Genomic DNA, 27,862 nt, shown 5'->3' with positions numbered 1-27,862 from the left:
CTTTTGTGTAATATCTGCCTTCCCTGAGCCTGTGAATGATAAACAGGATGTTGTACGTAATTAGTATATATGATGATCTCTATGGCATATTTGTTTGGTAGAACTACCAGGACAAAATTCCTTGGACTAGGTGGCTTACCCAACAGCAATTGCCTGACCTGAGGTGTTGCAGTGGATCGGACATTGACCTGGAATGCTAAGGTCACTGGTTTGAAGCCCTGGGTTTGTCCGGCCAAGGCACATATGGGAAGCAACTATGAGCTGAGGCTTCATGCTCCTTCCCCCTGCCTTTTTCTCTCCTCTCTCTAAAACAAATTAAAAAAACAAAAGGCAATTAGCTTTTTTAAAGTCTTGGAAGATCAAAGTTCCAGATCAAGGTGTAAGCTTATTTGGTTCCCCCGGCCTTTTCTTGGCTTGCAGATGGCCATCCTTGCATGGCCTTTTTTGATGCATGCACCCCTAGTGTCTCTGTCTGTGTCTAAATTTCTTCCCATAAGGATTTGGATTTGTATTTCCGTGTGGGCGGCTCTGGTCTTCACTGCTGCGATTGTCTCAGGTGGGACTTGAAGCTTCTCATGTCCACAACCGTCCACATCCGCTTACTCTCAGGGTGGTGACAGGGTTCAAAATCATCATCAACACGAGCACATTTTGTAATATGTAAAAGCATGATACAATTGCAAGATGGTATTATAACATGAATACCTGTGCAGGATTCACTGGCAACATGTGGAAAATTTCAAGTAGAAAAGACAAAGGGATCATTACAAACATTTGGCTAAAAGAAGGTTCTTGGCTCTTCTCTTTGGCTGAAGGACAGGCATGGATAAAGAAAGGTGACTTGGTTAAGACTTAATTCAGAGAAGACAGGACTTAGGCTAACGGAGAAGCCAAACATCTGGATAATGCAACATGAATGTCTTTCTACCCCCAACACCTGTTTTCTTAGAGCATGTTAGTGTCTTGTTTACAGTTTTTTCCCCTTAAGTTCATGGTCTCGCAGTGCTTAGGCTGAGCACCCTTAGTGGGTTCACAAGCAGTGGTCACAGCCAGAAGGCACTTTTCCTGTTTCCCTTAAGTAAAGATTGTGACCCCTCCTCACGGATGTGATTTTTAAAAATGCGGTAATACTTTTGCAGGGTAAGCTATCATGTACTGTAGCATATCAGTTCTGAAACTTACACAGCACATTTCTGCAATGTATATTCTCAGCTTTTCATGCCTACCTATTTAGAGTATATTTGGATAATCAAATCCTTAAGCACAAAGATAACATATTCTTTTATTCTGCAGAAGCACATAAAACAAGACCTTGCACAAAATAAGAGTTCTTAGACTCTTCATGGTTACACTTGTATTTCTTACTTAGAACCTGGTGTTCGATAGAGTCCATTCATTTTTGAAAGCTTTATGAAATTTCATAAAAAACTATAATCTGATACTCATTTCTTCTCTTAAAAAACAGTCAAATGTTTATATTTTTTTAATAGAAAAGTTTAAGGAACCTGTCATACTTGATAATGTCTCCATAATGTTCAAGACTCTTTCATTGGAAGGGAAACAGTATGATATGTAAAAAAAATGTTTTGAAATCACTTTTTCATGGACCTATAAATTTATGAAAATCTGTGAAACTGATTAAAATTTATAAATTACATAGGGTAATGTACTAAAGTGATTCATATACTTGAGATAACTTTTGGGAGTGAAAAAGCTTCATAGTACCCTTTCTAGTGGTTACAGATTTCAAATTTGGAGAATTAGGAATAAAGATATTTTCATTGTGTTTAAATTGAGACTGATTCAATTTAGTACAGTGAGGAGGTGCATTTGGATAATCAAATTTTTTATTAATGTTCAAATAACATGATGTGAATATAGTGAACAAGTTATATAGAAAATACTAATACTGTATTTCATCATGCAAATTGCAAGGCAATGAAAATTATTTTCAGTTGTCAAGAAGCTAATTTAAAGTGGAGGATTCCTTTAATCAGTGAAATTAAATGCTTAGAGCCGTGATGGTGAACCTTTTTATAAAAACCGCCTACTCTTACAGTGCTGGTCAGCCTGGTCCCTCCTGCCCACTAGTGGACCTTCCAGTTTTCACGGTGGGCCAATCGCAGCGCCTTTTGGTTGTTCCACTAAGGCCCACCATGGAAACATGGAATGCCAACTAGTGGGCTGGAGGGACCAGGTTGACCAGCACTGCAAAAGTGGGTAGTTTTTATAAAAATGTTCGCCATCACAGGCTTATAGTGTTTCTGATAATCTCATGTTGTTAGTTTTTGCTTTAATCTTGCAAAATGCTTTTCATATAAATACTTTTAAATTAAAACATCTTTAGGTAACTGAAGCTTTAATTTTAAATGTGTGGTACTCTTTTGAATGGATTATTAATTAGTTTTCAGGGTCAGAGTTTTTTCTTGGTATTTCCCATAAGTCTGAAAATGGCTGCATTAATTTATCTGAAGAACTAAAGACAGTTTAAAAATATTTAACCAAGATTTCTCCTCATTGTCTCCTACTAAGAGAAGAGAGTGTCTGGGCAAACTCCAGATGCCGATGAGAGGTGTATATCTCTGGAGCTGTTACTCTGGAGCTTAGTTTAGCTGAAAAGCAGGGAATCCCGTTGAATCAGAAGCTTCTAGGAGAAACTCCTAACCTAAAGGGATAAAGGGATGGTGGAGGGGTCTACTAAGAAAATTTCTTTAGTTATATGTCTGACAACAGGGTCTTCATTACTTCCTGTGGCTTCTTTTCATTCAACATCTATATGGCAACAAATAATTTTTTTTTTTTTTTTTTTTGGTGACAGAGACAGAGAGAGGGACAGAGGGAGAAACAGATAGGGACAGACAGGTAAGAAGGGAGAGAGGTGAGAAGCATCAGTTCTTTATTGCAGCTCCTTAGTTGTTCATTGATTGCTTTCTCGTATGTGTCTTGACCGGGGGGCTAAGCAGAGTGAGTGAACCTTTGCTTAAGGCTTAAGCCAGCAACCATTGGGCCATATCTGTGATCTGGTACTCAAGCCAGCGACCCCACGCTCACACTGGTGAGTCCCCGCTCAAGCCAGATGATCCCGTGCTCAAGCTGGCTACCTTGGGGTTTTGAACCTGGGCCCTCTGCATCCCAGTCTGATAGTCTATCCACTGTGCCACTGCCTGGTCAGGCACAAATAAAAAAATTTTAAATTGTCATTTGTTTAGGAAGTTATCATCTCTACCATTGAAGGAAACCCAGTAGAGGGAGATTAAGATAGAAACAAGCAAGTTTAGTAAAGTGTTATAGGTGTACTGATAGATGCGTACCTGGATCATAATGCCTTGTTTCCACTGGGAACTTGAAACCTAAGTGTCCCCCAACAGTCCTGCAGCCCATGCTGAAATTTACTTGCTCTGCCTTACGTTACTCTAGGAATTTGAAATACATTGTTCATTTCCAAACTAAGTCAGACTCTAGGTTTTATAGTATTTCTCTCATTCCCTTACCTCGTTAGCCAAGTATTTGCATATTAAGTGGAGCTTTCAAAATATAATGGCTTATCCCTAAAGAGGGACTCTAATAAAGAGATTATAGGTTAAGTCGCAAATGAGTGCCAAAGACATTTGGGTAAGCCAATTAACCTGATGGTTTTTCACAGTTAATTATCATTGGGTGAGCAGAGGTTATAGTCTTCAGAGTGACTCAACTACTTTTAGGGAGAAGTGATAATTCCCTATATATATACTTAAAACAATGTAGAGGTTTTTTAAAAAATGAGTGCAGCCTAATCAGTACCAATTATTTCTAATTAGAATTCAGTTTATCCAATATATATTGAGTACCTACTGTGTGCTAGGCTCCAAGAGATAAATAAGATGCATTTCTACTTTTTAGGAATTAACTGTGCTTTGGGGAGATAAGCAAGCTCTAAAAGACAATAGCCAAATCAATCCTGAAAACAATAGGGAAGATTGACATCTGGCCAAATTCCATCCCATCCCAAATTTCTCTCCATCCCACTACCATAGTCTAAAACAGAGTAATGACAGTGATTCCTGCTGCTCCAGCCCTCAAACTTCCCTCCAGCCAAACTGACCTATTGTATTTTTTTCAGCACTCAAGCTTACCACCTTCTCCTGTGCTGCATGCTCTTCAAAAATATTAACCATCAGCCTGGCAACATCTCCTCAACACCTTTACTCCTTCATTAAACTCCTTCTATTGTGGTAGACATCCTTCCCCCAGGAAGCTTTTGACACTCTCAGCCTGTTAGGAGTCTGTTCTGTGGTCTCCCATGGCTGTCAGGGTTTCAGGTAGAATAGTTTTTCTCATACTGCAGTGAAATTGCCTGGGCACTTACTTGCTTTCTCTGCAAGGCTGAATGATTGTCAAGGTTGGAGTCTCTTGTTTAGCTCACCATTCTGTCTGCTGTGCCCTCCCCAGTGCCTTGCCTGGTACTGAGTGAATGAATAAATGAGTGAGCAGATAATTTTCTCATGACAGAATCAGTTAACATTTTATTGGACAAAGATTTTCATTAGGAGATGGAAGAGGGAATATTAAAGTCATATGTGCCTCATTTTCAAAGTGTACATTTTCTCCTCCTCCTCCTGAGATGTCTGCCACGTATCTTCCCATTTGAGATACTCGGTCACTGTGATAAGAAGTCAGTGGTATTAATGGGAATGTGGCAGTGTTAAAAATCAGGAATATCTGCAGTAATAAATTTAAAAAATTAATAAAAATATAAAAGAAAAAGAGAAAAAAGGAATATTTGCAGTAGTAACTGGGGAAGGCTTTGGGGACATTGTGGCTTTGCAGATGAGCATTGGGATTAAAGCAGATGTAGCTGATTGAAAAATAGCAATCCAGGCAGAGAAGGAAGAAATGGTTTGAGTAAAGGCCCACAGGCTGGGAACGTTGACATAAGGGTGCATAAGGAGCAGTAATTGAAGATTGGCCGGGAAGTCACAGTGGGGGCGGCACTGAGTCCTGGGCTGCAAAGGCTGTTTATTATGGTAAGAACCAGGGCATGAGAAAGGGTTTTTGTGGAGCTGAGTGGTGGTGTGAGAGTTCTATTTCAGGAAGTTTCTCTGTTCATAGCATGTGTATTGGATCAAGGGCGGAATTCAAGTAGGCAAAGTTAGCAGTTCAGTTTACCAAATATTTATTATGTGCCTGATACGTTTTGGGCACGGGGAGAAAACATAAGGCGTAATTCCTTCCCTGAGGGGACTTAACAGCCTAATGAGAGAAAGAGAAAAATGAACAGGCAATTTAAGTCAACATGCAAAGCAGTACAGGTGGGAAATTAACCAACACCTGGATGAGGGGAGGAGAAAAGCAGTCAGATGCAGATTCAAGGGAAGCTTGTGAGTCTCTCTGAGGTCCTGAACAGCTTTAACATATTTTTAACCTGTTTAAAAATAGATGTAGAAGCAAAGAGAGAAGGTGCCCTCATGTACAACCGTCATGTCAGTGACGGAGAAATGATGCTACCGAACGAGGGGCTTGTATGGAAAGGGAGATACTTTGTGAGGAAAACTCTTTCGATTCAGACTTACTAAGCCTAAGATACTGTAAGGGCAATTAACAATATTACTTGATAATTATACAGTGCTGTGTTGCTTAGCACTCTTTTGGTTGTGGACGTTAGAATAGCAGTTCAAACTAACTTACTAAATGCGTAATGGGGCATTTATTGGCTTATTTAAGAGTTTCGGCTTCAGGCACTATGGGATCCAGCAGCACTGGGAATTGCTTCTTTGGCAATTGATCTGGGTCCTTTTGTGTTGGCTTCATTTTTAGGCAGGTTCTGTCTTCAGGGCATCTGTAATGCTGGTGGCCGAGGCCAGGCAGGTTCTTATTGGATTCAGGCAGAAGATAGAAAAACTGCGGAGCCGGAAAGGGTTGGGCCATTCTGTTTAATAAAGTCTCACAACGGCAGATGAACACGCAGGCAGTAGAAACTGTCTCTCAGGCCAACAAACGGCAAGAATGGCCCCTCACAGTGGCCGGCAGGCAACCCAGCATCCACAATCCTCCTGAGCGCAGGCACCCGAAGCCTTACATAGGCCATACAGACATGGTGCTCCCACACACTCACGCACTAATCAGGCAAAGGACTTGCAGCCAGTAAACCAGAAAGCAAGCCTAACGCAGCAGCTTCACAGAATCCTCGAGGATTCCTTCTCATTCTCAAAGAATATGCCCTTTCCCAGTAGGTTACTGGGGCTGTTTTTACTCTGATTGCCCTGGCTGGCTGCTAAGTCAGTTGTGGCCAGGAATGAGGATGAGGTGATGTAGTACATTCACCGGCCAGATCATCTGCTGACCTTTTATTAGCAGGTCAGGGCAGCCTCACCCTAAACACATGGACTGAGAGTGGATGTGGGCTGTTTTCAAAAGCAAAATTAGGAGACTTAAGTAGCAGAAGAGGTTTGAAAAAGCAGCCAGTTTCCATTACAAATTTATAAGGCTATGTAAATTTCAAACATTTTTAAGTTAATATTATCCTCATTTGGTTTTTTTAACACAAGAGTTTGTGGGAATAATAATAAAACAACATTATTATTGTTCACCAACCATAGGTAAGGAACTGAGCTTTAGAGAGGCAAATGATCCAGTAGTTACATACCTGGTATTAGTAGAAGAATCAGGTTTTGATTACTCTTTTTTTTTTTCCAGTCAGATGTAGATATCACCTGGACCATTAGAAGTGTAGGCTTATGAGCAACATCCAGGCTTGAGATATAGGTGAAGAAGGCATCGCTTGAGTTGTAGGTGTTGGAGGTGACCACAGAGGTGGACAGTGTAGAGAGAAAGAAGGTCAGGGGGCAGAACTAGAAAAGAGACCTCCACAGTTGGGAGAAGAGTGTGAAGGAGGTGCTAGCCAAGGAGAGTTATAAACAGGCAGTCATGAGATGGGAGAACGAAATAAGTATTCTGTTAAAGACCAAAAGTAAAGCCTCACAGCTGTTTATTATCTTGTTCTGAGAGTGTCATTAAGCTTCAGGGGATTTTAAATAAATGCTCATGACCATGGTCCATAGATTTAGAAGGCTATAAATATGGTGAACGAGCACTATGTTTCCATTGATGGCTAGCATCAGCACTTTGATGTTGATGGTAATAATAATAACAACATATACACATTATATTACTATAACAATGTACTTTTTTACTTACTGACTCATATACTCTTCGTAATGATCCTCTAAGGCAAGTGTAGTTATTATCTTTATTTTACAGATAAGAAAAGACTTATGGAGAGGTGAAGTAACTCTATGTGGCCACTGTCTCATAGCTTGAACTTGATTTAGTCCACCTGGCTTCAGAATCAGTTTGTGTTGTTGTTTTTTTTTTAACAAGTGTGCCCATAGGATGTTTGAAGAAGCTTCCTTCCTGCTCAGAAGACTAATGGTCATCATTTATGTGGGTGTCTGTGACCGAGAAGGTCAATGGACAGGAAAAATGGCAGTGAGGGAAACCCAGACAAGGACAGTAGAGATGGCATTGTCACATCATTCATCAGTTTTACAATAGCATTGGCCTTTATCAGCATTTCCTAAAGGAAAACTCAAGGCAGCAAGAACAAAGAGCCCCGAGTAAACAGAATGGGATACTGGTTAAGAACCTCCTTGAAGACCCAAGAGACTGATCTTTGTGCTTCCAAAGACAGTCTCTCAGTCACGTGTTCTCTGGAGGATTCTGCTCACAATTGTTTCTCCTTCGCCTCTGCTGCTTCCCTTTTCTTCACCTTGCCCAGAGTGGGAAACTTCCTGATTTCTTAGTGCCTTTCTAAATATCAGTACCAGTTTGCAGAAGTAACCTCAGAAATTATGTCGGCGTGAAATTTTGTTTTGAATTAAGGTTTTTCATTAGTTGAGAAGAGATCTTACTATTTCCATTTTGGACTCATGTAAGAAAAGGAAAATGGATGAAAACCTATTATGCTTCATGTTGAATGATTACCTTTACCTCTCATTTTGCTGGCAGATTATTCAGATTTTATTAAAGCCCTTTTGATTGGTATCTTTCATAAGAAGATGTGAGGGATCCATAATGCATCCCTTATCACTGACTTGCATGGTAACATGACTTATATACTAACTCCCAGTATAGTTTAGTCCTATGTCATGTAATTTTGCTGTAATACTCGTTAGTTAAGTAAAAGCCTTTCTAAGCTGATAACTCCTGTCAGAGAATTTTATCATACTAAAGTCTTTCTTTGTACAGTATGTTTTGCATAGGGGTAAGGTAGTCTCTTGCTCTTCCTCTTTCTTTTATTAACACTGTTTGCCCTTTAAATTTTTCCAACACTGTAGGGCTATGCCTCATTAGAGTTATTTTTCACAGTGAAATGATGCGATTTGTTATTTTTTTTTTGAAATCCTTGTTTTGTGAGATTTAGACATGTAGTATATCTTGTTGGCTGCTTCATATTACTAGACTTATTGCTATAAGTATAAGAAATCCTGGCAGGTTTGAACAGGTTTTTTTATAGTATGGGTTTTATTTTCCTCTTAAAAAGTCTTTACAGAATTGGTATGGTAGAAAACTAACAGCATGTAGAAAGCCTGGTTTGGAGAATTTGATTCTGTGACCTACATGGATCTGCCAATGAAGGAGTGTAGTGTTGTTCTAAACAATTTGCTTTCTAGGCCCTGACCTGTAGCTCAGTGAATAGAGTGTTGGGCCGGTGTATGGATGTCTTGGGTTTGACTCCCAGTCAGAGCACAAAGGAGAAGTGGTCACCTGCTTCTCCTTCCCCCCTTCCTTTAGCCCTTCTCTCCCTCTTCCTCTTCTGCAGCCAGTAGTTAGATGGTTTGAGTGTGGGCACAGGTGCTGAGGATGGCTCTATTGGAGCTCATCAGCCTCAGGCACTAAAAATAGTATGGTACTAGAGCATCAGTGTCTGACAGGGTTGCTAGATGGATCCCAGTCAGGGTGTATGTGGGAGTCTGCCTCACTATTTCTTCTCCTCTCACCTTAGAAACAAACAATGCTTTCTAGCTTTTCTTACTACATTAATAAAGGCTTATCCCAGAATTCTTTGCTATTGAGCTTTCTATCACCCTGACTTGGATAGTATGAGCATTTCTGCATTGATATTAGAGAAATTCACATCAATATCTTCATTAATGCTTAGTAGAGGCCAGTTGGATTTTCATTCTGAATTGCTTGAAATCATTTCATTCTGACACCACTGTTTGGCAGGTTTTCATATTTCTTTTAAATTTTAATTATAGCCCATTGATTCTTAAGCAATTACTTCTGAGTTAGAGTCCTGACAAATGTCATAGCAGGGTGTTTTAATTTAATGGATCCAGAATAACATCTGTTTCTAATATTTTAAAAGTCAGTTTATATGAAAATTCATTTACTACAGAGTCAATACAGGGAGACTTATGAAAATCAAAATCAAAATGGAAAATTAAACCACTGTGATACAGTAGGTCTTCTGTGAACAAAAGATTTCACTTATAACTAGGTTCAGCTGCCACTAGCTAACACCTCAAATATCACTGTTTAAACAAGATAGCAGTTTACTTCTCATATTTATGCAATGGGGAGGTAGTTAGCCCAGTGTTTGTATCGTCTACTGTGACAGAAACTCAATTTCCTTCGGTCTTATTGCTATGCTGGGCATGATTTCTGTGCCTAATGGTACCTTATGGGCTAACATGGCTGCTAGACCCCCCAGTGAGTAAATCTGTGCTCCAGCAGGGAGGAGGTAGTGTTGGAGGGGAAGAATGCTGAGCTCTTTTCACTTTTAAGGATACTTTTCAGAAGTAGTACATAGAACTCTGCTTATGTTTCACTGGGCAAAAATCAGTCACATGGCCATCGTTAGCAGCAAGGGAAGATAGGAAATGAAATCTTATTCTATGACCATATACCCAGTTAAAAACGGAAGATCTATGAGTATGAGAAAAGGCTAGAAATAGACGTGGGGAAACAACTAACTTTCCCTGCCACATTGAGTATTTTTCAAAACATGATTTTAATAGACTTTCTGCTTTTTTATTGAGCATCTAGAAGAGTCAACTAGTTCTCATAAGGAGATATAAAAGGACGAATGTGGTGTTTGTACAAGAGTAGATAATTATCAGCTACTGATAATTCTGACCATAACATGCACCCAATTTCAGAGGCTGTGGGTCAAACAGATGTTAATAAGGGACTTTTTGTAAATTTTACCTCAGTCCTTGTAGAGTAATAACAACAGCAGCTAACAGGACTGAGATGTCATTTGTGTCTTTAGATCACTCATGTATTTGCAAAGCAGTGTTCTCTGCTTCTCTACATAGAAGATATATGAACAATTACAAGTGTTTGTTAAATAATTTCAAGGTAAAAATACTATCACTACAGAAACTGAAGCTCAGAGAGGTTACTTGGGAAGCCGTTCAGAGAAGCACTTGAAAACCAGCATTGCCCGGTCATTGATTCCTAATGGAATTCTAACGCTGCTATTTCTGTTGGCTCTGCCGCCTGGAATGGGTTATTCAATCTGCTTGAATATCTGTTCTATGTTCTTGTTTTGAAGACACTCAGGAAATTACAGAGCTGGGACTCAGGAATTTTTCTCCTCAATCCAGGGCTTTTGCAACCTAAATTTTGGTAATATTCATATGGAAATGCCTTAATCATGGCTGCCTCACAGGGCAAGGCAGAACTGGTAGAAGGGCTAGAGGGGAAGGTCATCAGGATGGCTACACAAGTGCACACCCCTCCCCTTTTCAAAAAAGATTTTATTTATTCATTTTAAAGAGAGGGGAGGGGGAGAAAGAGAAAGGCGGTGGTGGTGGTGGGGAGCGGAAAGCATCAACTCGTAGTTGCTTCTTGTATGTGCCTTGAGTCAAGCCCGGGGGTTCAAACCAGTGACCTCAGCATTCTAGTCAATGCTTTATCCACTGTACCACCACAGGTCAGGCTCACACCCCCTTAAGAAGCCCTGACATCAGAGTAGGCATGAGGTTTCTACTTCAAAGGTCTCATTCCTGCTTTTCTTCTGATTCATGTACCTCTTATATTCTGTAAGTACCGAGATAGATGCACTAGCAATGCATCTAGGATTGCCAGGATGCCACTCCGTTCTCTGACAGGTGTGATACTACAAAGTAGGAATCCTCCAAACTGAGTCATTCAAATGCTACCTTCAACAATTGTACCTAATCTGCCTATACCAGTACTGTCGATGCCTGAGTATTTGTCTTTATGTAGACTTTTAAATTTTTAATAGTTTTATTCTGAGCAAGTATCTATGAAGTCCAGCTTTGATGTGATAATTAAATTTTGTTTCAAATATACAGCCATTAAAGGTTTTATAAGGTTTGTTGGTGGATTTTCTGACATACTACCAGTAGTATGCGGGTCATATTTTGAGAAGCCCATCATAGTGGAAGGACTCGACCCTGCTGTTTCTAATTTGTGTGATTTTGGACTCATATATTATTTGACTTTCTCGATCATAATTTGCTCACCTGAGGGATGTAAATTACAATATCTATCTTGTTAATTATTCTAAGAATTAACCAAAAAGATATAGCCTAGGAAACTGGCAGGGTGCTGGGCAGATAGCAGGCGCTCAACAAATACTAGGCCGGTCATTCCTCCTTGAAATCTGGAAATCTAGAGCTACTGATCCTCAAAAGCAGGAGACAGTGAGATGCCATCATTGTGGCACTTGATATAGAGCAGTGGTTTTCAACCTTTTTAAACTTGGGGACTGGTGAAAATAGAAAAATTATCTTGGGAGCTACTAAGATAGAAATAAAAACCATTATTAGTATTTTGTGCATTACCTTATAATTACAATAGTATAAAGTGAAAATTTTCTAAAATAACCAGATGAACGGTAAAAAATAGTTTTTAAATAGAATATAACTGACATTCCTAGACAGCAATATTTAATTCACGTAAAGCTAGTGTGAAATCTCTTGTTGCTCCATTTAAAGAATACTTGATAACTGAGGCTGCAGATTTGTTCCCAAGAGGCGAAGTGCTGTTATTTGATTTCTCTGTTTGGTTTTTAGTAATGATGGGTCTGAGAAAGTCTCCTCACTCACATAGGTAGGATATTTATTTGAATGCTTTTTGTCTATTGCACATGATCTATAAATGCTCTGCATGGTGTAAGAGGTTGTTCGAGCAAGCTTACAAGTTCCAAAGATATCTAAGACAACGTCAGTAGTATTTTCATCAATGGTTACAGGCTGATAAGTCACAATCACCCTGAGCATAAGTGAATACAACTAAGATCATTGGGTCTAGAATCTTCATACAGCATCAAGGTGATTAACTCTTTCACGAACCAGCATGAAATTTTTGGCAAATTGGCACTGGTCCGCGGACCACCGTTTGAAAATCAATGCTATAGATGATACTAGATCCTGTGAGATCTCAGGAGGAGTAAAGGCAGTGGTGGGCTTCAGTTGGTTCGCACGGGTTCGGCAGAACTGATCCTAATTTTTTGTTGAGTTCAGCAAATGACTTGTTAAAACGGCACTGGTAATCAGGGTTCATTCTAAGGTGGGCACTTGGGCAGCTGCCCAATGTGGAAATCACAAATTTACATTCCTTACTCTTTGTTAACGTTCATCTGCGCAACAGTGTATTCTAAGTGCCCAAAGTAATGCTTATAATGTCCATAGGTGAAAAAAATTGCAAGTGAGGATGCCAATCAAGAAGCAGTATGGAAATCTCTTAATGGTTTTATTGTTTTTTGTCAGATATTATTGAATATTTTTTCATTAATATTTTAAAACTCCCTCTTATAACATAATCTAGTTTTGTGTACCTCTTTTATTGTTCTTATTTAAGTATTAAATGCACGAAACAATAAACTACCTTTCGGTATGTCATTTTTTTATACATAAAACAGTCATTAGGACAGAGAACTGTTTGTTAAATTCTTTAAATTCCACCACTGGGTAAAGGCTGAAGTTTTCTGCGTTGTAGGAAGAAAGGAAATATTTGGATAGAGGGAGAGCCATTCATATTCATCTCTCCAGCTCTGTGGGTCCTTGCTACTCCAAGTGTGGTTTGCGGAGCAGCAGTGTCAGGCTTACCTGGGGATTTATTAGAAACGTGGGAGCATGGGCTCCTCCCCAGATCCGCTGAACAAAAACCTGCCTGTTAACAAGATTCGCAGGTGATGTGCAGGTTTGAGAAGCATTGCTTTGGGCACAGATATTCTATTTAAAATTCCTTTCCAGTAGGGCTAATTATTACTGTAAGTGTATCCCTTGCACCAGTATCACCTAGGGATGTACTTTTAAAAAATGCATATTCTCAGGCTTCCCAACAATCTGGGGCCTAAAAATCTACATTTTTAGTCAGCATACCCCATGATTTGTAGGACAGTTGTTTTGCAACCTCTGCCTTAACACTTAATTCTATGATAGAGCTTCTGCATTTATTTATTCTTCAAACATATTTGCATTCAAACAAGGAAGAAAAAGAAATATAATCCTAATTGTGGTTTTAGTAAGCATGAAAGGGAGGATCTTAATTCAGTCTATATGTGCACCTCATTTGCATTAATCATGGATCCCTGGAATCCCAGCAGAAAGTCTCATGATGACAAAGCTAGGGAGGAAGGCAGTATCTTAGCATTGTCACATATTTTTTTGTTTTTTATTTTTTTCCTTTCTGTATTTTTCATTTGATTTTTTTTTTAACATTTTGTTTTTTAGCCGTGCTATTAAGACTAATCAGGACCTTCTCCCAGAAACGCCATGGACACACATTTTCTACAATGATTTCTGGGGGACTCTTCTAACCCACAGTGGCAGCCACAAGTCCTACCGGCCACTCTGCACACTTTCTTTTCGCCTGAACCACGCCATTGGAGGGCTGAATCCCTGGAGCTACCATCTTGTCAACATCCTCCTGCACGCAGCAGTCACTGGTCTTTTCACGAGCTTCTCTAAGATACTCCTTGGGGATGGATACTGGACCTTCATGGCGGGCTTGATGTTCGCCTCTCACCCCATCCACACGGAGGCCGTGGCAGGAATCGTGGGACGGGCTGATGTCGGGGCCAGCCTCTTCTTTCTCCTCTCCTTGCTTTGCTACGTTAAACACTGTTCTACAAGAAGCGACTCCGCCAGGACTTGGGGCTGGTTCCTGGGGACAGGACTGTGTGCCGGATGCAGCATGTTGTGGAAGGAACAAGGAGTGACTGTGCTCGCTGTCTCAGCAGTGTACGATGTCTTCGTCTTTCACAGGCTGAAAATGAAACAGATCCTACCTGCCCTTTTCAAAGTAAGTGATTGTTGGTACTCAGGCATTGGATTTCTGAGTCATTGCCTTGCTTGGTTTTTTTTTTTTTTTTTTTTTTTTTTTTTACCATTTAAAAGGCAAATTTGTTCCTCTTCAAAGAGAATTTAATATAAGTCACTTTTTGATCTTTGGTAAGTGGAAGCGGCCTTTCTGACCTTTCTCTACTCACGTGGATTTCAATCACTGATTATTTTATTTCTTAGGTTTTCTTCACTTATTTTCACGATTTCAAAGCGGATGTAGATGGATAGTTTTGCCTTGTAAAGGTTATGCGTGTTTATAGTTTTTTTTTTCTTCATCCTTACGTCCATTCCAATACTCTGTAACCCTGTACAGTGCCAACACATAATGGGTATTTGTAAGACTATCACAGATGACTATAGAGCTAATTACTAGATTATAGCTAGTAATATACCATTTGTTAATATTACATTTCTTGAGTTGGGAGACAGACAACCTTTCTCTGCAGTGCACTAGGAACTCAAATTTTTTTTTTCCCCCCTCCATTTTTCTGAAGCTGGAAACGGGGAGGCAGTCAGACAGACTCCTGCATGCGCCCGACCGGGATCCACCCGGCATGCCCACCAGGGGGCGATGCTTTGCCCCTCTGGGGCGTCGCTCTGTTGCGTCCAGAGCCATTCTAGCGCCTGAGGCAGAGGCTACAGAGCCATCCCCAGCGCCCGGACCATCTTTGCTCCAGTGGAGCCTCGGCTGTGGGAGGGGAAGAGAGAGACAGAGAGGAAGGAGAGGGGGAAGGGTTGGAGAAGCAGATGGGCGCTTCTCCTGTGTGCCCTGGCTGGGAATCGAACCCGGGACTCCTGCACGCTGGGCCGACGCTCTACTGCTGAGCCAACCGGCCAGGGCCAGGAACTCAAATTCTTAAACAATGAATCATGTGCGCCTTTTCCTTTTGTAATCAACACAGAAAGTGATTACTCTAAGTTTTGTCCTGAGGCCGATTAAGATCTTTGCTTCAGGGCTCAATATGTATTCTTCTGAATTCCCTTAGTGGTTTTAAATGCAGTGTTGTTGGAAGGTCATAGAGCATGTTAGGATCCCATGCACAAAAAGAGAACTGCAGAGTTTTCTGCTACCGAGTTCATGGGAGGCATTGGGTGGACTAGGGCATCTTGAGAAACTGCCTTCTTCCCATTCTTTCATCCTCTCTCCCTCCCTCATGATAAACCCCTTCTTTAAGTACACAGACTGAACTTGGCCAAGGTTTGCAAACCTTGGCTATGTTTTAGACCAGCTCCCCCTTCCTTTTAGTCACGTAAGCAAGGAATTATAGTTCTGCATATCTGCCCTGAGAAAGCTGTAAAGTTTTCTAGTTTTGACTCCCCCCCTCCCCAACACACACCTCAATCCCCAATTTTACTTAAAATTGAATTGGGAAAAAATTAAAATAAATTTTAAAATTTGAAGAAAATAGAAACCAAAAGATCTATTTTAAAAAATAAAAAAAGACTATTTTTTACTTAGTAGGCAGAGTAATTACTGCTATGCTTCTCTGCAAGGAAGCATGACCTTTTAAGTTTAAACTCAAGTATCAAGTGCCTAATGAAGTTCTTCTGGGATTTCAATTAAATGCTGAAAGTTAAAAAAACAAAAAACAAAAACAAACCCCTCTGAGTAGAGTTTGACGCTTGGAAACAACATATGGTTTTGAGAGTCAAGCTCTTAAATTCAAACCGATTTTAATTTTTTTTCATCATGGATAATAGGGTGAATAATCTTTTCTTTTAAAACTGTGTCATTAACAATAGCAAGCTTACGCTGTTTACTTGATATACAGATAGAATAAGTTTAAATCATGATTCTTACCCTACAGAGACTGGGACTATTAAGAAAAAAAGGGCTCAAAATCCATCTGTGCTAAGCCCACCTTGGTAAATCAAGATTTACGTGCAATTTCAGGCTCTCCCAAGAATGTGGCCTTTCTCTGGTCACTGTGGAATTACTTGGTTAGGACTATAGAGGTAATCTGCCACACAGACCGTTTCTATCCCCCAAAGGAAGGAGAGGTGACCCCCTCCTTCCCGTATCCCTCCCGCCTTCTGCCTCTAGAAGCCTCTCATGCTGTGCAGGCCTTTGGAACTCCTTTCTACTGTGTTAGCTAGATAGGCTGCTGGCTGATTCCTGAGTCTTTTGATAAAGCCAATTTTTATCTTCAAATTTACCCAGAATTTTGTTTTTTAACAAGACCTATTTGAAAATGCAGACTCTGTATGTTTCAAGACCTTGCCTAGAAACCTGTGAAACATTGTGGTTTCTTATAAAGAAATTCTGTTCTATCATTGTGACTGGAGTAATGGGGACCATTACCTGCACGCTTCAAAGCCCAATAAGACACAAACAGGAGTTTGCAAGAAAGAAAGGGTTTATTTTTACTAAGTGGTCCGCCCCCAGAGACACAGGTGAGCTAATGCTTCAAGACCTGGCTCCCCAGAGGCTTCCAGGGAATGGGTTATAGAGGGGAATATCATTAATCATGGCAACTAAGGGAGTTAGGGTCATGGTCAGGGTCAGGGTCCCTATTGATTGGTTAGCAGTAGGTCAGGGGTAGTTGATCAGTGTCGCTCATACTGATGTCAGCGTGGTGTTGCTTTGTCTGTTTTTCCTGATTTTTAGGGCTTGGAGCTGAAACAACTGAGGCCTAGATGTTAGCTCTAGTTTGACTAAAAACTCTGTCTTTGTGGTCAATAGACCTCAGGCTTTATCCTTATTTGATGTGGACCAGAACCTCACTGTCTTGAGATCTTAATGATTAATGGAGTGGTTGTGGAAGAGAAAGAAGTCAGGTGAGTCAGGGTGCTGGATGTGACCAGTCTGAATCAAAGGAAAAAAAGAAGAAAAGATCATATTAAAGAAATGAAGTTCTACATTGTTACTCCTTCTCATGAATTAGGGAATTATTTTGCTAAGTCACCTTGCTGTTAGGACCTTCTGAAGTTCTCTTCTGAGAAATTTTCAGTTCTGTAAATATTTTTTCAAAGACGGAGTTGCTGATTAAGCTCCTTACTGCAAACATGTCTCATATAATATTTGGGACATACTTATAATAGAAAATTATTCTTTCTCTAATATTCTTTGTTTAATACTAAAACACTGGATACCCAGTTAAGTTTTAACATGGCAACCTTACTTAAATCACTGCTGCTAAAAAAATGAGAAATACCACCTACAAAGGAACACCAACCAAGTCCTACAGAAGAGTAGAGTGTGAAGTCCTTCATGCTATGGGAAAGGACTTAGTTCGTTGGAGGCTCAGTGTCCTTCCTAAGAATTTTCCAAAATGGAAACTTGCCCCGATTCTCTGGCAGCCACCACTTGGCGTCTGTGTAGCAAAACCCTTCATCTGATAGTTGCCATCTTAGCTAAGATCTTTTTTTCCCTTCATTCTTAGGTTTTAGGCCAATGAGCTCAATGAGGACACTGGGATAACAGATTTAATAGATGTGTAGGGAACCATAGAAATCCTCTATGCTAGTCCCCTTATTTCCAGCTGAGGTGTAGAAAACCAGAGATGTGAATGTCATCTAGAAAGTGATTGACTCACTAGGACTGGAACACCTAGATCTGACTGTCCAGTGAACTTTGTCACATTGTGAGGATGTGAAGATGAATCAACAGATGTAAAATCAGATGACTGCATAGTAGAAAAGTCAGTCATATGGAATAGAAAATTAACTCACACGGGCTGAGTCACTGTGGGTGAGTAGAGTGACCTGTTTTTTTCATTTGGAAATGGAGACAATGCTTTGTCCTAGAAATGTTGTGAAGATTCTGTGAAACTGTGGGGTCATTCAGTGTGACCTGGGTGCCCAGTGTTTGGAAGGCACCTGATGTGTATTAGTTGAATGGACAGAAGAAATATTGATAGAAATTTTAATTCCTTATCTTAAGAAAGAGAAGGCCAAAATATAAGCTTTAGTTGTCTTGAAACATGGTGGTTTGAAAGCATATGAATTAGGAATCTACTAAAGCTCTGAAGCATGTATATTTTAGCACAAACTTTCATTTAGAATCTTGTGACTGTGGGGCTTGTAAACATTGGCATAGATTACATATGGAAGTTATAGAAAATTCCATATTTTGTCATTAGAATATATAGATTTTTGTGCCTGAGGTGATTTGGAAGAGACTGAAGGAAGTGGTTTAAAAGACTTTTAATAGGTTCTCTTAAACCTTAAAAGAATAATCATCTTAAATATCTTACTAATTAACTCTGCATCATAGTTATCATGATTTACCAGATGGAAAAAACTTTCCTACCCCATTAAAACATAACACATATATAAACAGAAAACTCTAGCACACACATGTTTGACTCTATTATGCAAATTAGAGAACCAGTCAAACCCGCTTAAATTTAAAAGTGGAAGTCCTCTTAAAGCTGGAGTTTATTAGGACCAGAGAAGCAAGACTCCCCACTTTTGCCATTTTGTTAGGAATATTTTTCTCATTGCAATCATGCTCAGTCTCATTCTTCACAGTGTTGGTGGTTTCCGTTCTGTACCTCTTATTGGATCCTTGCCGCCAAATGCAAATGTGGACCAGGGCCAGGCAGAAGGGACTGTGGTGAATTAGGTTCTGCTCTGACTAGTAGTACTCCACTCTACCCCATTACTGTAGTAAGAGTATAAAGGTTTTGGTTTAATAGACTGTGAGATTTTTCTGAGAAGATAGGCAACTGGATTTTTCTGTGACATCGCCTGTTCTTTAATATTGGTCATAAGCCCTGGCCAGTTGGCTCAGTGATAGAGCATTGGCCTGGCATGTGGAAGTCCCAGGTTTGATTCCTGGTCAGGGCACACAGGAAAACCGCCCATCTGCTTCTCCTCCCCTCCCCCCTCCCCCTCCCCCTCTCACTTCTCTCTCTCTCTCTCTCTCCCTCTCTCTCCCCCTCCTGCAGCCATGGCTCAATTGGAGCGAGTAGGCCCCAGGTGCTGAGGATGGCTCCATGGTCTCCACCTCAGGTGGTAAAAAGAGCTTAGTTGCTGAGCCACAGAGCAACGCCCCTGATGGGCAGAGCATCGCCCCATAGGGGGCTTTTCAGGTAGATCCTGGTTGGGTGCATGAGGTAGTCTGTCTCTGCCTCCCCTCCTCTCATTGAGTAAAAAAAAAAATACTGGTTATTATTGGGCCAGACAAAATCCTTGGGATGGCTGAATGTAGCCAGAGTTCTTGGCTAGTGCGCATATACATACATATATATGTATACATATGTTTAAATATATATATTTACTTCTAAGACTCATGCAAATGAAGCACATGTGCATATGATGTATAAGGTTTTTGTGGTTCTGCAAAGCCAATATTAAAGTTATATTTTTTCTTAGATGAGGTGCGAAAAATATCAGTAGTAAGTTCCTGGCATACTGTAATATTTTATTTAGTATTTAATAAACACTTTTATTGTTTATATCTGTCAGGTACTGCTCTGATTATACTAAAACTTAACATTTAACTTTAATGCTTATTGACAGAGTCATGTGATTTATGAAATAATAAGTCAAATATGACATGAAATAATATAGTTGTCAATAGGAAGATTTATAAAAATGACACTATAAAATCTTCAGAAATGTGTATGAACAAAATTAGTGTTCATAACCTTATAAACAAAAATATCCCTAGTTCTTAGCCTTAGGATGTTTCCTATATTATCCTTGGATTGTAGCACACCATCTGGCACATAGTACTATAGGTACTAGTACGTTATTAAATTTACACTTAAGATTTACCTTTTAAAAAGTATGTGCTTGAAATGTTCAAGTGAAATTCTGTACTCACCCCTTTCTACAATGAAGATTTCATTCCTGGTTAGTAAGGTCTGCCAGGTGGGATGGGAATAAATGCATGTCAATAAAAATGTTGAAAAATAAGTTTGTTTTTTTACCAAGTTTCACCAAATGATTGTTTTTGCCTTCTTTTGATGACTTTCACTTATTTAGTTTTATGTGGTCAAAAAGTAAGGGTGAGGGTAGAGGCGAACCCTTGAAATATACTTAAGCTAGCCTTGCAAATAAACGTTAGACTTTTATCTGCCCACAAAACTTTTTACGACTCTCCCGTGACCCCAGGAGGTACGTGGGTAATAAAATCAGTAAAAGCAACATTTTTCTTTCTTACCCAGCATCAGTCACTGCTTGCCTAGTGACCATTTGCTGTGCTTATTTAACATCTGTTAACTGTTTTAATGTGGAAACATCTTTTTCCCCCTTTATTAGCCCTCATAATCACTTGTTCAGTTACAGGTAGAAAATTAAAATAAATCTAAAAATCAAAAGAAATCTGAAAGTCAGTGTAGCAATTGTAATAATAGCCTAAGATAATTTGGAAAAATGAAGCTTTTTTTAGTTTGATCTTTTAATAGTTTCTCTAAATATGGCTTTTTATTTATTTCATTTCTTTTTTCTTTTGTTTTTATTGAATTTATTGGGATGACATTGGTTAATAAAATTATATAGGTTTCAGGTGTGCATTCTAGAATGCATCATTAGTATATTGTATTGTGTGCCCACCATCGCAAGTCAAGTCTCCTTCCATTACTGTTTATTTACCTTCCCTTTACCTTTTTCTACCTCTTCTCACCCCATTTTTCCTGTGGTAATCACCATACTGTTGTCTGTGTCTATGAGTTCTTTCTTTCTTTTTTTTTTTTTTTGCCTTAATCCCGTCACCATTTTCACCCAGCCCCCCAACTCCTCCCGTCTGACAGCTGTCAGTCTGTTCTCTATCTCTGAGTCTGTTTCTGTTTTGTTTGTTATTTTATTTTGTTCATTATAAACAGGCTTTTTAAATTTTAATACTAAGCATGGTGTTAATGATGGAGGTTGTCTACGGTGAATGAAGTTTACCTTTATCTTGGGTTTCTCACATCAGGATGTCGTGATCAGACCCAAACTAACCAACAGCCCCATATTTCCAAGCAGTTTTTGAGGTTTATTTTGAGAATGGTTTCTGAGGGTGGGAGTTAATGTTCCGTTGAAGGGTTTTGGTTTGTCACTATTTGAACACTGAAGAGATGAAATACGGTTGTTCTGACCATTGTGTGTGAATCCTCATGTATGAAAGAACCTGAAAAGCCAGTCGCATAGCCTGCAGGTATTTGTGTATTGATCCCACATGTGCCTTTTTATTTGATCACCTGCAGAGGATGGCATTGGTGGAATCTGTTATCATTTATGGTTTTGTCCCTTTTTGAGAGTAGCTTATGGTTTTACTCAAGATGGGACCCTCATATCTATTGCGCTGAATGAAATATGATATATTTACTGTTTCTGATTTTCTTCAGTCAACATCTGTGCTAACCCTTCAAATAGTGTTGTCACTTTCTTCTGATTTTCTTTCTCTTCGTGTGCTTTACACCTGACTTGGTGAGAATCCAGATAGAGCAAGATGCTCCGATGCTGATCACAGTCCTTCCTAGCAGTATGGAAACTGGGGCTTGCTATTCGTCATGCCCTTACAAATGAACTTGGATTTCCTCCCAGTAAATTTGTTGTAACATTTAATATTCATGACCTGTAGTCCTTTAAAACTTTGAGCAGCTGCCAACAGTGCTAACCAGATAATACCACAAATAAAGTCAAGGTTCAGAAATACTTTACAATGGAAAAAAGTCAAAGATTAATAAGCTATTTTATTCCAACCGGTTGGCTTCTTTGCTCAGCTTATGTAAGATGATTCTGTATTCAAGTCGAGTAATTTTCTTTTGGGTAACCTGGCAAGCTTCTGTGATGCTTGCACTAGAGTGTTAGTACTTGGAACAGCAGTCTGTTCTCAGATTATCATTTCCGAAATTTCATCTTTGTGCAAGGCACTGTATTAGGCAAATTGGGCATTCAAAGATGACAAAATTCGGCCCTGGCCGGTTGGCTCAGTGGTGGAGCGTCAGCCTGGCGTGCAGAAGTCCCGGGTTTGATTCCTGGCCAGGGCACACAGGAGAGGCGCCCATCTGCTTCTCCACCCCTCCCCCTCTCCTTCCTCTCTGTCTCTTTCTTCCCCTCCCGCAGCCGAGGCTCCATTGGAGCAAAGATGGCCTGGGCGCTGGGGATGGCTCCTTGGCCTCTGCCCCGGGCGCTAGAGTGGCTCTGGTAGAGGCAGAGCGGCGCCGGCCGCGGAGGGGCAGAGCATCGCCCCCTGGTGGGCAGAGCGTCGCCCCCTGGTGGGCGTGCTGGGTGGATCCCGGTCGGGCGCATGCGGGAGTCTGTCTGACTGTCTCTCCCGGTTTCTAGCTTCAGAAAAATACAAAAAAAAAAAAAAAAAAAGATGACAAAATTCTGCTCTTTAAAGACATTTTGGAGTAGTAGGAAGTTGAGTAGTGTGTCAATACGGAACTGAAATTCCACCTGGGAAGCAGTGAAGGCTGGAAGCGTGGGATTGGGAGCGCTAGGGCCGTTTAGAGGAAGAGGAGGTTACTTTCAGCCCAGGGGATTAGGAAGCAATTCTGGAGCAGAGACGTCTGTGCAGGGCTCTGAAGGACAGTTGGAATAAAAGCATTTATACTTGGAGAGAGGAGAGAAAGTGGAAGGTAGCACATGCTCATTGCACAGAGGGAAACTCATAGGCTGTTACTGAGGACCACTGAGCAGTTCTTTTGGCAGACACAGGGAGTGCATTAATTTATAGAGGTACACTGAGATAGCTAGTGGGGCTAACAGTGTAGGGGCCTTCTAAGATATGTTATGGCCCCAATAATGTTGGGATTCAACGCCTGGGCTTTGAGTGGGCGCACACTTCAACCGTTCCATGGGAAAAGCCTGGGGATGATCAGGCCAGCTGTATCTTGCCACTGGGGTGGGGGGCTTTCTTCTCTTGCCTTCCCCTAACCCTGAGAGAGGGTCCCTTTGGTGATTAGATTAAGAGCAGACTCAGGAGTGGAGGTTGTTTCTCATTCAGTGAGGATCTCTCCTATCCATGCTTTATTTTGTTCTTTAGCATTAAAAAATTATTTTTGGAAGACTAGTATGATTTTCTGTAATATCTGGCAGATTATTGTACACTCCTAATGAGAAAAACAGGGAGTCCTTAAGGGCGAGCTCCTGTCTCCTCTCCCAGCATTGCCTCGGGCTCCAGTGTCCCCTGCACGGCCACACGGACCAAATCCCTTTCTGTTTTGCACTTGTTCTTACAGGAAGACAACAATTTTTAGAAAGGGTCTCTTTTTATAGTACTGAATAAAATACTCTTTCAGAACTGAATTCCAACCAGTTAATTTAGTATACACCACCAGTGACAAGGACACAAATTGGACTTTGCGATGAATAAATAATGAGTCTCACTGAAATCATCTATGCTGTTCTCATAACAGCCTGGGATGTGTATTATATCACTAGGGCTCAGTTTTCAATAACCTGCCATAGAGGAATCAGATTGACTGATGGGGATCTCATGATTATCAGGTACTTATATTTAACTGGTACTGTCAATTTCACAGAAAACGATGTGGTTTGCACAAATTTGAAATCCATTGTCATTGCCTGGAAGTCAGATTCCTGTCTTAAATTCCTGGAACAATGAAAATGCTAATGTAGTGTTGATTTCTCAAATGAAATTCAAGCTATAGAAAGCCAGATTCCATTAGTGCATTAGGGATTCCTTAAAAGGCAAGGAAGGGGTGAGCGGTCCAATGGATAAAACTGAGTATTAAATTCATTGGTAGTTAAAATACATATGAAATGTGATACAGCGATAAGGTTGCATGGTGTGGTATTTTATTTTTCTTTTAACCATCAGGTTTCATACATATTGATCATAGAATTCTATTCTTTAAAAAGGTAAATAAGAAATCAAAAGAACAATCTTAATGCTAACACCTGAGATTTGGAGCTAGGAAGGTCAATGTGCCCTTGCTCTCTGGGTTTGCCTTTACCAACTCCGTGGCACCCAGATGGCTCTTGTATGCTCTGTTAGTCTGATTATAACTCCCGCATCCAGTGGAGTAGCATGAATTCAGAATTTAATATATATTTCTTCAGTAATATTGATTAATGAAGGCAGTGTTTCCATTGAAAGGACACTTTCTTTCTGTACCTGTTTATCCATTTCATTTTAGGAAGTCAAGTAAAATGCAGATAGTAATATTTTTCTCTGCTATGATAAGGGCATTTGTAATGCCAGCATTTTGGTAAATGGTTGTCATTTTGCTTATAATTAATGCAGGATTCAAAGAAAACGGCAGGGACTACATGAGAAAAATGAAGGACATTTAAACACATATAAATGATTTTCTTTGTAGGAAGTGAAGAAAAGGAAAATGTATCTAAAATTTTCATTAAAATATTGCTATGCATAGCTACGTACCAAGTATATTTAATAGAGTCCTTTATGACATGTAATATCAGTTGTGTTTAAAAATAATGAAATTTTGTGTACTTAAAAACTAAAAAAAAAAGAGCCCTGCCTGGTTGGCTCAGAGGTAGAGTGTTGGCACCATGTGTGGAAGTCCCTGGTTCAATTCCCAGTCAGGGCACACAGGAGAAGCGCTCATCTGCTTCTCCACCCTTCCCCCTCTCCTTCCTTTCTATCTCTCTCTTCCCCTTCCACAACCAAGGCTCCATTGGATCATTGGCCCAGGTGCTGAGGATGGCTCCATAGCCTCTTCCTCAGGCGCTAGAATATGGCTCCGGCCGCAATGGAGCGATGCACCAGATGGGCAGAGCATTGCCTCCTGGTGGGCTTGCCGGGTGGATCCTAGTCGGGCACATGTGGGAGTCTGTCCGACTGCCTCCCTCCCCGCTTCTAACATGGGAAAAAAAAACCCACTAAAAAAAGGGAGAAAAACCTTAATATTTTAATTTTTTGAATTTTGAGTTGTTATATTTGTTAGCATTATCTTAGTTTTTAGTGTATAGACAGTCACCTCTCCCTTTAAAAGGCATGTGTGTGTGTGTGTGCGCGTGTGTTACATGTTTACATATTCCATCAGAACAGACTGCATGGATATAACTTATATTCATGCTTATATAACATATTCGAATTATACCAAGGTTATACATAAATGATTTGAGTGTATTTGCATAACTTTTATGAAATGGAAATCTCCAAGTTATCCAAATTACATAGGATTTTTACTTATCCTAATTTGAAGATTCTGGCAAAATTTTGCCAGTTTAGGTATTCCATTCACAGTAGTTTTTTTCTTTTTAAGATAGCATGAAGTCCCTAGACCGTTTGCTCAGTGGATAGAGCATCATTCCGGCGTGTGGGCATCCCTGATACGGTCAGGGTGCACATGAGAAGTGACCATCTGTTTCTCTTCTCCTCCTCCTCCCATTTCTCTCTTTCTTCCTCTCTCGGAGCCAGTGGCTTGGTTGGTTCAAGCATTGGTCCAGGCACTGAGGATAGGTCAGTTGGTCTGAGCATCAGCCCCAGGTGGGGGTTGCAGGGGGAATCATGGTCAGGGCACATGTGGGAGTCAGTCTCACTATCTCCTCTCCTTCTCACTTTGTAAAAAAAAAGATCTCATGACAGAGTGATATATAATGTTAACTATATCTGATACTAAAAAGCAACTGCTATTTATTTTAAATAACTATTTGGTACTTGACTGATTTTTTCATGCACGGTTGCAAGTAAGGCTCTTGTGGAAAGACCATAGGACTACAGCTTGCAGGTTTAGATTTAAGTCGAGGGGCCACCATTTTCTAGGTGTGTGACCTTGGACAAATCACTAACCATGTTCGAGCATCAGTTCTATGGTCTATGAAATGAGAATATAAAGTTTGCCTTGTAGGGTGGTTGTTAGGTATGAATATAGTATATGTACACCTTTTAGCCAAATTCCTTTTCTGTGGTGGATATCACCATGGTCATCATTATTGTACTGCATCTCCACAGTATTTCAGGAGTGGTGAACTTTTTTCTTTGTCATTTTGCAGAGCACTCCATGTGGCTGTGGGTTTTCTAATGGGATGCTGGGTGAAATGTCAATCAATAGAAAATGGAGTCTTTATTCTACCGTAGTTCACCAATGCTGATAATTTAAAGAATGTTGAAGAAGAAAAGTTCTTTTCAAAAATAATTCTTCCACACAACAAGATTTGATAATTTATCTTTTGTTGGATTAATTGATTGAAAACAAGTAAGTGTGTGTGTGTGTGTGTGTGTGTGTGTGTGTGTACACTCGTTCCTTAATTTTTCTACATTTGCCAGTGTCTGGCCATCCTCTCAGAGTTTTATAGCCTGATTTTTCCCCCTCTGGGCTCAGGATGGTGCTGTTGCTTATATATCTGAAAATGGTGGGGAGGCTGGCTTTCCTGTTTTCTCCCCCCACGCCCTGTTTTCTCTATATTTCCTTTTAGCCAGCTTTACAGCAAGGAAGATTAGTTCAGTGGCTGCAATTGCTTGCTGCATTTAAGTCTCATTTTTTGGAGAAATAAGCAGCACTGCTATCACCTGAAGCTGAATGTTAATCTCTTTGCTGCTCATATTCTTCCTCTCCCTGGCCAGCAATATCTTTGCAGCTGATTCCAGTATCTCTGTTGTAACAAACCCTTTCAGGGAAATGGTGAGGCTGATTTTTATTGTTGTTGTGGTTCAGTGGCTTAGTTTATTTCCCCTCCTCCCAGGGAGAGAATAGAAGGCCCAAAGCATCTTGTGTTTAAAGCAATACTATTTTCTGGCTACTAAAAATTTTATAAAATGTTTTGGGTACCTGAATCACATTTGAACCAAATGATTTTTACAGAAATGTAAACCTTAAACACTGGCTTGTTGAGACAACCATAGGTCAAATTGCTTTTGATTTGGGGGGACCGTGACTGTTAAAGAGTTTAGGATTCGTCATGACTTTCTTTTTATTTTTATTTATTTTTTTAAAGAGACAAAGAATCAGAGAGAAGGATAGATAGGGACAGACAGATAGGAACAGAGAGAGATGAGAAGCATCAATTATCAGTTTTTCATTGTGACACCTTAGTTGCTCATTGATTGCTTTCTCATGTGTGCCTTGACCACGGGCCTTCAGCAGACTGAGTAACCCCTTGCTCAAGCCAGCGATCAAACCAGATGAAACCACGCTCAAGCTGGTGACCTCAGGGTCTCGAACCTGGGTCCTCCGCATCCCAGTCCAACGCTCTATTCACTGCGCCACCGCCTGGTCAGACTCGTCATGACTTTACTTGGAATATTCCACTTGTGGTTGGCTGTTAGCTTGTCATAGAGAAAGTTGTTCAAACCAGAGATTGGAGCACAAAGCTGGAAGCTACTGAAGAAGGATCTTTTGGTCTGCTTACTCATAGTCTGTTTTTGAAGCGTTAAGAGAGTTGGTAGCAAAGCAGCAGGGGGGCTTGCCCTTTGATTTTAATGGCCAGCCAGGTTTGGGACCCGTGGATGAACATCAAGAATCTGATCCCCTCATTTGATATTATCAAATATCAAGTTTTCTTGAAAACAAACTTTTTTTTTAAATTTTTTTTTTTAGCTGCAGAAGGATGATCAGAAACCGCACATGCTACCTCCTATCTTTTCACAGAACTGGAGGCCCACGGAAATTAGGCCCTGGATTAGTTGCGAGCAGTCTCCTCCAGGTCTAAGGCTTTTAGCTCTGTACACAGTGCTTCCCTTCTTCAATTGA

The 27,862-nt window shown here is 40.2% G+C and overlaps 1 protein-coding gene across 2 annotated transcripts in view; it reads left to right on the top strand.

Moving 5' to 3' along the window:
- Positions 1-27,862, top strand: part of TMTC2 (transmembrane O-mannosyltransferase targeting cadherins 2) — a 423,501-nt gene that overhangs the window by 147,533 nt on the left and 248,106 nt on the right. For both annotated transcript variants that reach the window (XM_066368463.1, XM_066368464.1), the window contains exon 2: positions 13,689-14,259. In XM_066368463.1, the coding sequence (XP_066224560.1) occupies positions 13,689-14,259 (571 nt within the window). The remainder of the gene's footprint in view (positions 1-13,688; positions 14,260-27,862) is intronic.

Source organism: Saccopteryx leptura, chromosome 2 (assembly GCF_036850995.1).
Source record: "Saccopteryx leptura isolate mSacLep1 chromosome 2, mSacLep1_pri_phased_curated, whole genome shotgun sequence".
NCBI lineage: Eukaryota > Metazoa > Chordata > Mammalia > Chiroptera > Emballonuridae > Saccopteryx > Saccopteryx leptura.
This window is presented reverse-complemented; position numbering and strand designations above follow the sequence as displayed.